Source organism: Lithobates pipiens, unplaced genomic scaffold, assembly GCF_037356315.1.
Source record: "Lithobates pipiens isolate NorthernLeopardFrog02 unplaced genomic scaffold, aLitPip1_a1.2 Scaffold_18, whole genome shotgun sequence".
NCBI classification, from domain to species: Eukaryota; Metazoa; Chordata; class Amphibia; order Anura; family Ranidae; genus Lithobates; species Lithobates pipiens.
Window position 1 is genome coordinate 521,384,226 of NW_027507758.1, and position 16,249 is coordinate 521,400,474.

General features: G+C 40.1%; 1 protein-coding gene across 4 annotated transcripts in view; it reads left to right on the plus strand.

The window, feature by feature from the left end:
• Positions 1–16,249, plus strand: part of ASAP2 (ArfGAP with SH3 domain, ankyrin repeat and PH domain 2) — a 356,358-nt gene that overhangs the window by 127,274 nt on the left and 212,835 nt on the right. For all 4 annotated transcript variants that reach the window (XM_077488750.1, XM_077488749.1, XM_077488751.1 and 1 more), the window contains exon 3: positions 795–940. In XM_077488750.1, the coding sequence (XP_077344876.1) occupies positions 795–940 (146 nt within the window). The remainder of the gene's footprint in view (positions 1–794; positions 941–16,249) is intronic.

A 16,249-nucleotide genomic window follows, 5' to 3' on the forward strand; every position in this document is an offset into this window, starting at 1 on the left:
TTTTTTTTTAACAGCCCTGTTGGGGGACTTTGAAATATCAGGGGTCTAAACATACCCCTGATGTCTCAGTTTTTAGGTCAGTGGTGTAGTGCCAGTTTACTTTGGTGGTCATTGGAGAAGAGCCTCTTACATTGGCAATCAGCAGGAGAAGGACCTGCTTATATTGGTCAAGGGCAAAAGGGCCCCCCTTTACAATGATGGTCAATAGAAGGGACCTCTTTAACTGGTGGTCTTTGAGAATAATTCTTACATTGGTGGTGATTGTAAATTCTTCTTAATTTTGCAGTCACTGAAAAGAGGCCACCTTACATTGGTGGTCAGTAGGAATAATATCCCTTTTACAGATGCAGTAACTAAAATAAAAGAAATTGTATCAGTGGTTGCTTGTGAGAATTAAAAAAAATGCTCCTTGCTCAAGGAACCCCTAGCTACCTCTCAGAAAGCCCTGGGGCTTCCCCAACCCCATTTTGAGAAGCTGCTCTATGACTGGTGAATTGGAACCAGTTAGCATTGCTGGAAGGTTGCTAAAGATTAGGACAGGCAGGGTAGTATTTATTTTCTTGTGATTTTATTTTTTTTGGTAGTATAGATTTTCATTAGACCTAAGGCAAAGCCCTGCTTCTGTAAAAGATTAAAAGTAGCCATTAACACAAAGTACAAATCGTTCCAAAATCTACTTTATCTGGATCTCCATTATACTCTTACATCGACCCATAAACAGCTGCATAGACTATAATAGACTTTGGAAGTGCTTTATGTGTTTTGTTTAATACATTTTTGTTATTTCCCTTTAGCTCACGTTGAGAATGAAGAACAGTATACACAAGCACTGGAAAAATTCGGAAGCAATTGTGTCTGCCGAGATGACCCGGACTTGGGGACAGCTTTCCTGAAATTCTCTGTCTTCACCAAGGAACTGGCTGCACTTTTTAAAAACCTGGTAAGCTAGATATATTTCATTCTCTGGATACTTTGTGCAGCGATTGTGGAATGATAATGTACTTGCTGTGATTCCTATAATAATAATGCTTGAGGTACAGTTTGCTTACCGTATTTTTATCTTACGGGCCCTAAATCAATGAAAATAAACAGAATAACAATTTTTTTTTTTTTTTTTTTTTTGTATACATGAATGTTATCCGCCTAATGTAAATTATTGTACCCTCATTATTACATGTTTTAGTTACCTTGTTTCATCACCTTTTGCAGCACAGTGATGGTGCCTTATTGCTTTTTTTCCCCCAGTGCATGTCATTAGGTACTGAAAACAATATACATATTTGGTAGCTTTTCGGCCTCATTCACATGGGACTTTAGCACCAGCTGTTGCAAGAATCCAGTGTATTCTTATGGCTGGATTTATAGGTGGAAGTGGATAGTTGCGTCTGCTCAGCAAAGCAATCAAATCCTGACAATAGTCACAGCTGTTTGCAGGTGTACAAATGCAATGACACATGGAAGGATTACCTGCGCCAGAGATGGATGATCGATCATTGCGCAACTATCCACATCCACCTGTGAATCCAGCCATAAGAATGCGCTTTATTCTTGCTGCAGCTAGCACTGATTTCTGTGTGGATGAGGCCTTGCTTTTAACTGATTGCTTTTTTTTTTTTTTTTTCAATCTACCTTTAGATTGGTTTTTCAGATATACAGATATCCACTAGGTAAAGGATCTACAGATTTGTAAAGTCAGTAGAAATTCTATGAGATTCCCCTAAACTGAATTTTTAATGAAGAATGAGTCCCAGAGATGTCTAGTCCTCTTTAGTGAAACACCAATCACTTGAAACCAAAGGTGCTCTAATAGGTAAATACCACATTTAGTTAGGACATTGGCACTTGGCCTTCCATCTTTAGTCCTCCGCTCCTCACTATTGGACAGCCCATAACTTTGGTAGAATTTGGACCAATTGTGTTGCACGGCATGGAATGGGCCAATATGCTGATTCCTTTGCTGAAGTTACAGTATCTCCCAAAAGTGAGTACACCCCTCATGTTTTTTTAAATATTTTATCATATCTTTTCATGTGACAACACTGAAGAAATTATATTGTAGCAAAGTGTAAAGTAGTGAGTGTACAGCTTGTAAAACAGTGTAAATTTGCTGTCCTCTCAAAATAACTCAACGCACAGCCATTCATGTCTAAACTGCTGGCAACAAAAGTGAGTACACCCCTAAGTTAAAATGTCCAATTTGATTGCTTTGCTGAGCAAACGCAACTATCCACTTCCACCTATAAATCCAGCCATAAGAATACACTGGATTCCTGCAACAGCTGGTGCTAAAGTCCCATGAGAAAGATACTGTATATGCTTAGTATAGCTTCCTGGGTTTTGTTGTTCTAGGGCTGCTGTAGAAGATGGCGCAGATGTATGCAGGCATTTCTGAATGACTGCGTTTTAACATGAACCTGTCTGCCCATTTGAGCTTTAGAAACAGTTCAGTACACCAGCTGATATATTTACTTTTATGTGAAAACTTGATTTGGATTTTAATCCCTGATGACCCACTGCCCCACTATCTATTGAGGGTTTTTTACTGGCCAATAATGGCATTCTTGGCACAATTTTCGTAATCTTCTAACAGTGTGTCAATAGAAAACCACCTAATAGGTCAGGTCAGTAAATAGTTTGAGCATTGCCTCATTGACCGTTCCTTGGGTAAATGGCATATACTGGATGTTATAGGAGAAGTGTGAGATTTAAAAAAATAAACGTACATACTCGCCTACATGCTGCAGCTGTCCCACGTCAACTCCAAGACCAGAGCCAAGCAGTCACACGATCGCTGATTGCTCAGTTCTCAGCCTGTTCTGAGCAGAGAGCAGTGACACCACCGCTCTCCACTCTGCCCCTCTAAAATTAATTGCACGCCTGTGACCCACAAGGGAAGTATGGCCAGAAAAGCTTTGGCCATACTTTTTTTTTTTTTTTTTAAATAGGAAACCACTAACCCAATTTAAAAACCACCAGCAGTGGTTGTAAAAATGGGCACTGAGCTGAAGAGCTCCATAAACATGTTCAAAGTCTATGGTTGGAGTGACTTGTACAATGCATGCGACAGTTGAGACTTGACTACATACTGTATTCTATTGCATCTCCTAGCCAGACCCTAGTAAGAAGAGAATTCCATCTGCAGGCAGAATAAGGCACATACAGCCCTAGGGGGTGATGCTCTTCCAACACAGCCAGGGCAAGATTTGTTTCTGCCCACCAGGCCAACTCTTTTTGGCCACTCTAACCCTGTTGACTGGTTAGCCTTAAAGTGATTCATGGTAAATGTGTTCTACTTACCTACTCTGTGTAATGGTATTGCATAGAGCTGCCCGATCCTCTTCTTTTTTTGGTCTCCTGTCGGTGGCCCTGGCTTCTCCCCCCCACGAGTGCACCCCAAGAGCCAACCTCTTGTTGTGGAGGCACTCAAGCAGACTTGCTCCCGACCAGCACTATTGTGAAAGGACTTGGTCCATTAACATACAGAGCATGGCTTGGCCCGCTTCCACTCTCTCCTCATTGGCTCACTGTATGTGTGAGCTAATGAGGAGTGAAAGAGCCGGGAGAGCCGCTGCTCTCATGCACATCGCTGGATTGAGATGGGGCTTTGGTAAGTATAGGTGTGGGGTTGTGGGCCCAGAAGTTTGTGTTTGTTTTTTTACTTTATTTTTTATTACCTTCTGCCATTTGTTAATATGACAACTTATCACACTAACAAGATCAGTTGTCACCATAGGCACACTCCCTGATATTCATAAATGGTGGTGCAGGCACTTTTAGAATGCATGTGAGACACTTTGGAGATTGTGTCTGAGACAGTTTTTCTCATAGTACGACAAAGAGAGTTGCTCTTAATTAGCTTCACTTTTCCATTTGGCGCCCTTAATGTGACACAATGTAAAAGTCGCGTAATTCAGAATTACCTGAATTTGGTGCATGAGTTGCTGTCAGAACCAAAAGTGTCACAAATTATTCATGAATTTGGTGCTGTATAACAAGGGATTCATACAAGAGAAGGGGAAAAGCAGCTTTATTGAATTCCCCCACTATGTATATCCCTTGCAACACGTTGCAGCGGTCGGTGGTTTCAAATCCCTCTGGTTCTTTCATCTTGACTCATAACTGTTTGGCTTTCTAGTGTCATCTCTGAGTATTGAGTCGTCTCTGCTTGGATTATGTTTGTCATAAATCTACCCTGCTGGTTGTTCTGTGCCCACAGTGTAAGAAAGAAGAGTGATGCTGGTCACAATAATGAACTAGATACAACTCCCTTTCATTCACTCATCATGCAGCGTGCTTATTGAATGTGTAGACTCGCTCTGTACTCTTCATTTAAATGACACCACATGGGAGCTGTCCAGCATGGTGTTTTTGCTTTCATCATTTCATCTCATGCCGACTGTTAAGCATTGAAAAATAGAACATATAGTTCTACGATCTGTCTTCGTTTCCAATGAAAAATCATAAGAGAAAAGGCTTTTCGTGGATCAGCGGAGAGAATAGTTTTCATACTCTCACTGTTTTTTGTTCATAGATTCTATTACTTGTCCTTATATGTGGTTGCCTTCAGCTGATACTCACCGAATATGAATATATTTTTAAAAACATGGTGAATTTATTTTGTCTTTCTCATTAAGGTTTATACAATTTTTGAAGATTATAGCAGCTTTTATACAGTTTGTGTCCCTCCTTTTGTAGAGCGCTGAATCCTACTTTTAATGTTATGCATACATAGATTAATGTACAGTATATCACGATTCATATATTGGCATAGTAAACATGTTTTTTTTGTGTGTTTTTATCATGCGACTGATCAGAATGTCAAGTACACAGAGACTGGCCGCTCGCCTCAATTTTTGACCCCTGAGTAAACAGAATGGTCCATAAGGCTTGTCCCTCTGCCGGGTGTAATTATTCAGAAGCGTCTGGTTTCAAAAGGCTGACACAATGCGGGTCACATAAGTATTCATGTACGCGGGACGATTTAAAACCTTCTGAACTATTTAACGTGACAGATAGTAACCGACGTTTAAAAATGTCCGTTGTGCTGCGTTTGGGGTTAGAACGTTTTTTACAATGAAAATAGTCAAAAACGTTTCTCCATTAAAAAGGCCTGTAAACGAAACGCAGTTAAATGTGAGTAAGGCCCCATGTACACGGGAAGCTGCTAAACGTATGTTCAGAGGCGGTTGGGCGCTTTTTTCAACTGCCCCTGAACTCATTCAATGTTATCATATGTGACCATGTACACAGTCTCGTTTATTGCCATTTTTTGGCAGTTGCGTTTTAACAGCATTTCTTCTAAAGCAAAAAAATGGTTTCAGACCCTAAAGTTCCCGGTGTTTCAGATGCTAAACGCGGTAACCCGTGATTAGCTGCGTTTCGTCTATAGGCGTTTTTCGCTTTTGGCCATTTAAAAAGAATCTCTCTCTAAAGTGTGTGTGTGTGTGTGTGTGTGTGTGTGTGTGTGTGTGTGTATATAAAATATCTTTTTTTTTTTATCCAGAAAAAAATGTTTTATTTGGTATTAAACACATACAGTCCAAGAATCCACAATTAAATCATATATAGCAAGTAGGTAAATTTCCAAACGTAGTAAAATCCGTGCCTTTTTCCCAGTAGTATAGTTACCATCACCAAATATCATGCATCTATAACGATGTTCCACAGCACTCCCTGCCAATATTCTATGGCAGATTGACTCGCCCACCTCAAACCAGTGATAGTCCAAATTGAGTAGTACCTTTAGCCCATATTAAGTCTCAAAAGTCTATCCATGACTAGGTCCTCCAAAGCAAATCCTGGGGTTCCCAGCCATGGTTCCCAGAGTTCTTAAATTTTTTTAGAGCATCCTCTATGCTGGTATATGACTTTTTCCATTCTTGGTGTATTGCCTAGTGCAGTAGTCCATTCCTTAACCAAAGGGGGCAAATCAGACTTCCAATGTAACATTATCAATTTGCGAGCCATAAAGAGGGCCATAGAGAGGGCCTCTCTGTTATGAAATTCCCACTCCAGTTCGTCTAGCAAATTCAGAATGCAACTCCTAGGGTCCAATGGGACCGACACCTGGAACACTGTGTTCAAAGTGTCTATCACCCCCTCCAATACACATGCAGTTTCGGGCAGTACCAGAGCATGTGTATCAATTCCCCATGGTCCCTTTTTATATCTAGTGCACATAGGAGTGGGCAGCAGTCCCATGCTATGCAATCTGTGAGGCGTGTAGTATACTCTCAACAAAGTATATAGTTGTCTCAACCTTTGTGTCACGTTTAGAGAGCATATGGCCACTGACTGTAGGGCTTCCTCCCACTGATCTTCGTCCAGAAGTCCTACATCCAATTCCTTGAAATGCTTCTAAACGCAAACGTGGCATGTAAACGCGGCAAAACTGACATTTTAAACATGGGTTACTATCTGTCAAGTTAAATTGTTCAAGAGAGGTTGTAAAAACATGCCGTGTACATGGGGCCTTACTGCGTTTACACGCGTTTACAAGCTGCTACAGGCATTTGGCGTTTCAAATGCCTCTGAACATCCGTCCTGGACTCATTTTATTTTGCTTTCCAAACAATTCTAAACTCAACTGCCTAGAAATGACTATAAATGACCCTGTGTACATGTACTGATAAGATAACATAGAGGAGAGTTCAGGAGCAGCTGAAAAACAAAAAAGGCCCACCTGCTCCTAAATGTCCGTTTACCAGCAGCAGTGTGCATGAGGCCTAAGAATAAAACATAAAAGATTAATAGTGCTCTCTGTAGCAAACCACTAGACTTTTTATTATAAGCAAATAAAACACTCACATTAAACCACTTGTTAATGAGCATGTTCAATTAAACTCACGAACATCTGGAGAAATGCATAGTGGGCTCGCACTTAAGCCAAGATAGTGGCAGGTGATGTCAATAGGAGCAGCTCCACCTCCCGCATGCATGAAGCTCGCTGTGTTTTGTGAATGGGCCGGCTGCTGGGGGGGGGCAAACTTCTGGCTCAGTTCTTCGCAGTGAACTGAGCCTGAAGTGTGAGCGGGTACCTGTCAAAACCAGGTACCCGCTTCCCCTATTGGGTGGAGCTCCGCTTTAAGTACATTCTGTTGCTCTCAGCCTTCTCCCAATCTCAGTTATTTTTCTTGTGTGTTTTTTTTTTTTTTTGCTGCTGTGATCTGACTTCCTATTGGCTACTGGCTACGTTCATTCTCCATGGTCTCACTGTATGTAGGAATGTAGCCACCCTCTCCCAAGATGGACTAGAGATTATAGACTGTGGGATGTGTAGTGTGCTTAGAGCAGTGAACATGACTGCAACTTAAATATAGAAAGTGTAGCGCTAGAAGAAAGGAGAAAATCCAAATATATCTTTGACCTATACAATGTGCGAGACAGTGGTGTAGTGGTTAGCACTCATCTAGCAGTAAGAAGGGTCGCTGGTTCAAATCCCAGCCACGACACTACCTGCCTGGAGTTTGCATGTTCTCCCTGTGCCTGCGTGGGTTTCCTCCGGGTACTCCGGTTTCCTCCCACAATCCAAAGACATGCAGGTAGGTTAATTGAATTCTGTCCAAAATTGGCCCTAGTATATGAATGAGGACCTTGGATTGTGGGCTCTTTGAGGGTAGGGACCGATGTGAGTGTGCAATGTACAGGGGCAATTGTAGACCCTCACTCAGGTTGGACTGGTGTCTTTATTCAACCTTACTAACTATGAAACTATGAAATAATATCTAAAATTCAAACTGCATGTAAAGTCCACATAAGAAAAGAGTAACATATATATACACATGACCAGATCTTTCATTCCTCTTTTTTATATGGAAACACAACAAATAACATCACTAACTAATGTATACAATGCGTGAGAAATAAAATGAAACTTTAAACTGTGCATATAAAGTCTACATGAGATGCGAGTAATGATGTCCATGTGACCAGATCTTCGTTGCACTTCTTTCTTATTATTAGTGAACCAAAACCACCAAGTGTGAATGTGTCTACCCTCATGCAGTGGTATAGCACGCTTACCAGAAAATAATGACCATCTAGAAAACATAGGTCCAAGCACCCTTGTATAAGCAGCCTCTTCCAGCAACCAGCATCAACCCAATCTTCAATCACTGCAAACTTTCCAAGGGAAGTGGAATACAGCCAAAATGCTCACGCCAGTTAACTCAGCCCCGGCAGTCCGCTGTTCTATATAAGGGTACAAAACACAAGCAACATCCCCCATATTATAAAACTAATTCAAAACTCACCCTTTCATTTAAAATTGCACTAACAGTGTAAAACAGTGTTGTATTGGAATGCAGATCAGTTTTCCCATATCAAAGATGGCTACTAGACATGTCCCCAAACTCCACCCGACCAGTTTAATCACAAATGACACCATCAGGGGTTCCACAAACACACATTAGCTGCTGTCTTTTATACTATAACACAGAGGAAGAATAAATGCCAACTCAAACCTCATTGGAGGGATCAGTAAATAACCAAACCCATATTATAATGTGGAAAACGGGGCAAATCAATACAGATTATAAACTCACCTGGCCTCATCCCTTGTCGTAACTGCAGGACACCATTATACAAAGTGAAGTGCCCTCTAATGACAACAACCAACATGCACTGCTCACCCCTGACAAATGTAAGTGAGAAGAGAAAAAGGAGAGGTTTGGGAGCTTATAGAGGACGAAAAAAATAAAGGATGACAGGGTTATTAAATATTATGTGTATATATATTATGTTTTTGCATAATAAGGATTTTCTTTAGTTACACTTTTAATAAAGCTCTCCATGCACTACGCTGCACAGGAAACCACATCTGACCCTTTTTTGACAATGCACGATGAAGCAGACTAGAGCCTGAGAAAGCATGTTAAAAAAAAATCTACCATTGCTCACCTTGTTATTCACGTTCACTCTTTGGAAGCTCAAAAGCTGCGGACTGCATAAATATTTATTTCTGTTGGATGTTTAAAGGTAACCAGTACAGGTGCATTATATTTGTGTTCCTATATACTATGTAACTACATCTGGTTAAGGAGTATGTATTTTAGATGTTTGATTTTAATTTTAATTTTTTCCTGTTACATTATAAATAAAATAACGAAATAGGCATTTTCCCCCTAGATTTCTCAAACATACAGTATATTGAAGAGATCTCTGGCTGCTCAGTTGTTCTGTGGCCAGGTGTTATTCCCTCATTATCCCATTTACAAGGAGCAGATAAAAGATCCAGAGTTAATTTCGAGTGTGCTATTGGCATTTGGAATCTGTTGCTGTCAACTCTCAATATGAGATCCAAAGAGCTGTCACTATCAGTGAAGCAAGCCATCATTAGGCTGAAAAAACAAAACAAACCCCATCAGAGAGATAGCAGAAACATTAGGTGTGGCCAGTTCAACTGTTTGGAACATCCTTAAAAAGAGAGAACGCACCGGTGAGCTCAGGAACGCCAAAAGACCCGGAAGACCACAGAAAGCAACTGTGGTGGATGACTGAAGAATTCTTTCCCTGGTGAAGAAAACACCATTCACAACAGTTGGCCAGATCAAGAACACTCTCTCCAGGAGGTAGGTGTATGTGTGTCAAAGTCGGCAATCAAGAGAAGACTTCACCAGAATGAATAGAGAAGGTTCACCACAAGATGTAAACCATTGGTAAGCCTCAAACAGGAAGGCCAGATTAGAGTTTGCCAAACAACATCTAAACATCTAAAAAAGCCTTCACAGTTCTGGAATAACATCCTATAGACAGATGAGACCAAGATCAACTTGTACCAGAGTGATGGGAAGAGAAGAGTATGGAGAAGGAAAGGAACTGCTCATGATCCAAAGCATACCACCTCATCAGTGAAGCGTGGTAGTGTCATGGTGTGGGCATGTATGGCTGCCAATGGAACTGGTTCTCTTGTATATATTGATGATGTGACTGCTGAAAAATGCAGCTGGATGAATTCTGAAGTGTTCTGGGCAATATTATCTGCTCATATTCAGCAAAATGCTTCAGAACAAATTGAATGGCGCTTCACAGTGCAGATGGACAATGACCCGAAGCATACTGTGAAAGCAACCAAAGAGTTTTTTAAGGGAAAGAAGTGGAATGTTATGCAATGTCCAAGTCAATCACCTGACCTGAATCCGATTGAGCATGCATTTCACTTGCTGAAGACAAAACTGAAGGGAAAATGCCCCAAGAACAAGCAGGAAGTGAAGACAGTTGTAGTAGAGGCCTGGCAGAGCATCACCAGGGATGAAACCCAGCATCTGCTGATGTCCAGACTTCAGGCTGTAATTTACCGCAAAGGATTTTTTGGAAAGTTTGATGGATGATTGTTAATCGGTCCATTTACTTTTGGTCCCTTAAAAAGTAGGAGACACATATACAAACTGTTGTAATTCCTACACCGTTCACCTGATTTTGAATGATTTGGAATTAAATACCCTCAAATTAAAGCTGAAAGTCTGCAGTTAAAGCACATCTTGTTTCATTTCAAATCCACTGTGGTGGTGTATAGAGCCAAAAAGATTAGAATTGTGTCGATGTCCCAATATTAATGGACCTGACTGTATATATTTATTTTTATTTTGTTTATTTTAGTTTAGGGCCACATACCTTTCAATAATGTAACCCTACAGTGAGTCTGCAGAAGCTATTGTACAGGGAAGAATTCCCATACTTGCTGTATGTTCCTATCCCTCACCCGGAGCCCCCATTTAATTTTGAGCACTATATTCTTAGGTTGTTCTTTTGTCCTCCCAGCGTTCTTCCTCCAGGAGTATCTATAAATGTGCTTGTGATGGATGTGATGTCTGCTCAGCGGGGATTCCCAGTAGGGAAGGTGTTCTATATTTTGCTGTCATAGACTGCAGCTGGATGAAAGTGTATCGTTCTAATGAAATGTATACGTAGGATTTCCGTATTGTTAGGAATTTATATGGATACTGTATATACGATGTGGGGCAGCAGATTGATAAATCTTATCAGATGAATGAATGACTTTGTTCATGTAATGTTACCAGAGCCTGTTAATTGTCTTTAAACACCAGTAACCATCTCTGCATCCTTTTTCTACTGAACATTTTGTACAATTTGCTATGAAAAGTATGCAGATTTACTTAACCTAGCCATACATGGATTGAAATTTGGCCAGTTCAGCAGGGACCAGCTGAATTTTCCATCCATGTATGGGCAGGCTAGTTATACAGAAATTGATCGATCGACTTTTAAACAACCAGCCTGTGGGGTTTGTTGCCAAACAATTAGTGCCACTGTCAACGGCAGGGACATTTCCTCACTGTCATAATACAATAGCGCAGCAGGTAGGATTCGTCCATCCACATTCCTGGTGCCGAATAGATTGTATGATTTAAAGTGACACCAAGCAATATCCTTAGTCTCCAAAAATCTGTGGATTGAGGGTGCAGTGTGCGGCTCCTGCAGCTTCTCCTCCAGCTCAAAAAGGTACTGATCTCAGTTAGTGAATTATGTGCGCTGTCATCACCACTTTTTTTTATTTTATTAAGGGTCACAAGTCCACCTGCCAAGGTGACAGATGACATTTAGTTCATTCATTCATTTACAGATCTCTATAAATGAATGACAAAGCTGTACAGGTGGAATCCCGCAGAGCAGCACAAAATTCAAAAGTGACAGCTGCAGGGGAGAAGACCCCGAAATGCTCTGAGGAGGATCAGTTTGGAGGTGGGAGTCCCCACTTTCAACCATGTTACATGTTGTACCCTAAATATGGGTGTAACAGTGTTTTTAAAGGTGGAATCGGCCTTTAAATTCTAGATCTGCTTTTGCAGCCAAATTGAGGGAACACTTATTTTATATTTTTTACATGTTCCCATTCACATAGCATAACTTAAATATTTAACAATCACCTTTTTTACTTGATTGAAAATTGTTCCTTATAACTAATCTTACTAATAATATTTCATGGAGTGTTCGGTAAGGGGTTGGGAACTTATATTTACTATAATTAAAATGGAAGTAAACCCTATTAATGAAATTTGAACTGGGCACATATATCTGCAGTGTTTTCTTATCTCTCCTCAAAACCTTAAGTCCCGTGGCTTTCTCCTACTCCATTCTTTTGCCATCAGCTATCCTAACTTCTGACAAGTTCTCCATCAACTATCAGAAAACCAGGCTGAATTTTGTGTCAGGGTGGGTGCTATAAATATCAGAGAGCTAGTCTATTCACAGCACAGCTCTGCATTGTTTCTTCCTTCCTGTGCCTTTTCTCCAGTCAGCTGTCTCACAATGTATGGCAAAAATCCACACCCACAGGTGAATCAGGAAGTGAAATCTCTAACAGGATGTGCACTTTCTAAATAGTATATAAAGCGGAAGACAGCAAATATGCATGTACCGTGCCTTTCAAAAGTTTTCACCCCCCTTGGATTTTTACCTATTTTGTTCAATGTTTTTTTTTAATATGAATTATATGTGATGGATCAGAACACAGTCGTCTAAGTTGGTGAAGTATAATTAGAAAAAAATATACATAAAACGATTTTTCAGAAATTAAGAACTGATAATTGGCATGCGCGTATATATTCACCCTTTTTGTTATGAAGCCCATAAAAAGCTCTGGTGCAACCAATTACCTTCAGAGGTCGCATAATTAGTGAAATGATGTCAACCTGTGGGCAATCTAAGTGTCACATGATCTGTCATTACATATACACACCCTTTTGAAAGGACCCAGAGGCTGCAACACCTAAGCAAGAGGCACCACTAACCAAACACTGCCATGAAGACCAAGGAACTCTCCAAACAAGTAAGGGACAATGTTGTTAAGTACAAGTCAGGGTTAGGTTATAAAAAAAAAAAAAAAAAAAATCAAAATCTTTGATCCCTAGGAGCACCATCAAATCTATCATAACCAAATGGAAAGAACACGGCACAAGAACAAACCTGCCAAGAGACGGCCGCACACCGAAACTCACGGACTGGGCAAGGAGGGCATTATTCAGAGAGGCAGCACAGAGACCTAAAGTAACCCTGGAGGAACTGCAGAGTTCCACAGCAGAGACTGGAGTATCTGTACATAGGACAACAATAAGCCGTACCCTCCAAAGAGTTGGGCTTTATGGTAGAGTGGCCAGAAGAGTTATTACTTTCAGAAAAAAATAAAGTTCTGAGTTTGCGAAAAAGCATGTGAGAGACTCCCAAAATGTATGGAAGCAGGTGCACTGGTCTGTTGAGACTAAAATTTAACTTTTTGGCCATAAAGAAAACTCGATATCTGGCACAAACCCAACATATCACATCACCCAAAAAAAACATCCTCACTGTGAAACATGGTGGTGGCAGCATCATGCTGTGGGGATGTTTTTCAGCAGTCAGGACTGGGAAACTGGTCAGAGTTGAGGGAAAGATGGATGGTGCTAAATACAGGGATGTTCTTGAGCAAAACCTGTACCTGTGTGTGATTTGAGGCTAGGACGGAGGTTCACCTTCCAGCAGGACAATGACCCCAAACACACTGCTAAAGCAACACTTGAGTGGTTTAAGGGGAAACATGTAAATGTGTTGAAATGGCCTAGTCAAAGCTCAGACCTCAATCCAATAGAAAATCTGTGGTCAGAGTTAAAGAATGCTGTTCACAAGCGCAAACCATCCAACTTGAAGGATCTGGAGCAGTTTTGCAAAAATCCCAGTGGTAAGATGTGGCAAGCTCATAGAGACTTATCCAAAGCGACTTGGAGCTGTGATAGCCGCAAAAGGTGGCTCTACAAAGTATTGACTTTAGGGGGGTGAATAGTTATGCACATTGACTTTTTCTAGTATTTTGTCCTATTTGTTTGCTTCACAATAAAAATAAAAAATAAAAAAAAATCTTCAAAGTTGTAAGCATGTTCTGTAAAGTAAATGATGCAAATCCTCAAATAATCCATGTTAATTCCAGGTTGTGAGGCAACAAAACACGAAAAATGCCAAGGGGTGAATACTTTTGCAAGGCACTGTATATTTTATGTAGGGAGATTTTTTTTTTCATCCCTGTGTATTAGATCTGCACGATTAATTGTCAAGAATCGTTATCACGATTTTTTTCCCATTGTGATCTTGACAAGTGTTTCACAATTGTTACTATGCAAAGAATTCTCTCTGCTCTTCTAAAGCCACAGCCATCAAAAGAGAGGAAGAAAAAAACTGGGCAGTCTGCCAAGAATCATAACATTCTTTATCAGTTGAACTTAAGTATAAACATTGTAACAATTTATCAATTTTAAAATACAACTCATGATACAATAGTGCAGTGTTTCTCAAATCCAGTCCTCAGGCCCCCCCAACAGGTCATGTTTTCAGGTTTTCCATTATTTTTCACAGGTGATTTGATCAGTTTCACTGCCTTAGTAATTACCACAGCCGTTTCATCTGAGGGAAATCCTGAAAACATGACCTGTTGGGGGGGCCTGAGGACTGGTTTTGAGAAACACTGCAATAGTGTGATGGTCAGTGGGAAGAATGGTCCTTACACTTGTGGTCTGTGGTCTTTCTATCTCCTTACAGATAGCTAAAAAGATCAATGGGGTCAGTGGGAACTTATCGGAGAGGCAGAAATTGCCCAATGCTGAAGGAACCCCAGCAACCTCTGAAGGAACCATAGGGTTTCACGGAATCCTGGTTGAGAATCACTGATCTAACCATTTAAACACTAAACCTTTTTCTGACATTTGTTGGTTTCAAGGTAAAATCATTTTATTTATTTTTTTGCTAGAAAATTACTTGGCACCCCCAAACATTCTATATATTTTTTTAGTAGAGACCCTAGAGAATAAAATGGCGGTTGTTGAAATATTTTATGTCGCACTGTATTTGCGCAGAGGCCTTTCAAATGCATTTTTTGGGAAACAATTTTACTTTCACGAATAAAAAATAAAAAAACAGTAAAGTTAGCCCATTTTTTTTTTTTTTTTATAATGTGAAAGATTTTACGTCCCGAGAATGGTGATCTTTTTATTCTAAGAAATGTGCAGCTCTACTGTGTATCATCTGAGGCTGTTCACTTCACTGGGTACATGGGGGGTTTACATCCACGTTAGCCTTGTCTCTTTTGTGCTGACAGATTTTCATTATCCGTTGTTAACTGGATGTGTTCACTGTTGGTGCTTATGAATTATTATTTAAGCCTTATACACACAATGAGAATATCAGACGAATGATCGTCGCCTTTTTTTTTTTTTTTTTTTTTTTTTTTTTTTTTTGCATGCTAGTCTCCTATCAAAAACCAATAGGTTTCTAGCGTTCAAAAAATTCTTATAAGACCGAATACAGCATCTGGCGATTATGTCATGTATGGAATTGGAAAGTAGTCTTTAGTTTCCAGGCATACGCGGTCTTGGTCACTCCATTTTTTACGGACAAAGACTGTACTGATTAAATGAAAATGGTTCATTCTGTTACTGTACAAGAAACCTTTTCGTGTTTGTCTCTTCGGTTATATTCGCATGAACTATCGTGACATGTGCAAAAAACAGTGCAAAATATCTCGTAGACAATCGCTTAAATGTACTCAAGATTGTGATCAAAGTCCACATAGTCCTTTGGAGTGAAAACGAATAGTGATTTATATCAGTTGAACTTAAGTATAAACATTGTAACAATTTGTCAAAGGAATAGACTTTTTGTGTAAGTGAAAAAAGTTTAACTGCTTAAACGCTTAGGGCTCCTTTCAATGTGTCTGTGTGCGGAGCCCGCTCTGCTCATCGGGGGATAGTTTCGGCAATCCCCGCTGAGCAGGAAGATGACAGGTCTGTCTCTGAACACTGTCGTGTTGGACCTGTCAGATCACCGCTCTCCCCTATAGGGGATCGGATGAAGACGCACCGTAGAATTTTGTTTATTCAGCAAGAAATGGAGCTTAGTTATGTAGTATGATGCTGTATATTCTGCAATATTATTATTATTTTTTTTGGTAAACTCATTCAGGTAATCCAAGCTCTGCAAGCTGAGATAACATGCACTGCATTAATGCATTCACACAATTTCACAGTGTGAGATAACACAAAGTTCAGGAATATTCTTTTATCCCATTGTACATTACAAACTGTATGATTGAATCAGTAATAACGCTGTTTTACTAACCTGATGGCTTATTATTCTAAATAGGAAACCTTAATTTTGTTTGCAAATAATAAAGATTCTAACTACCAGCTAGAATAAGTGCGCAGATTTAAAGAGCATCTGTCATTTCAGATCCATCAAGGCAGCGCCCGTTAGCGGGTATCCACGCACC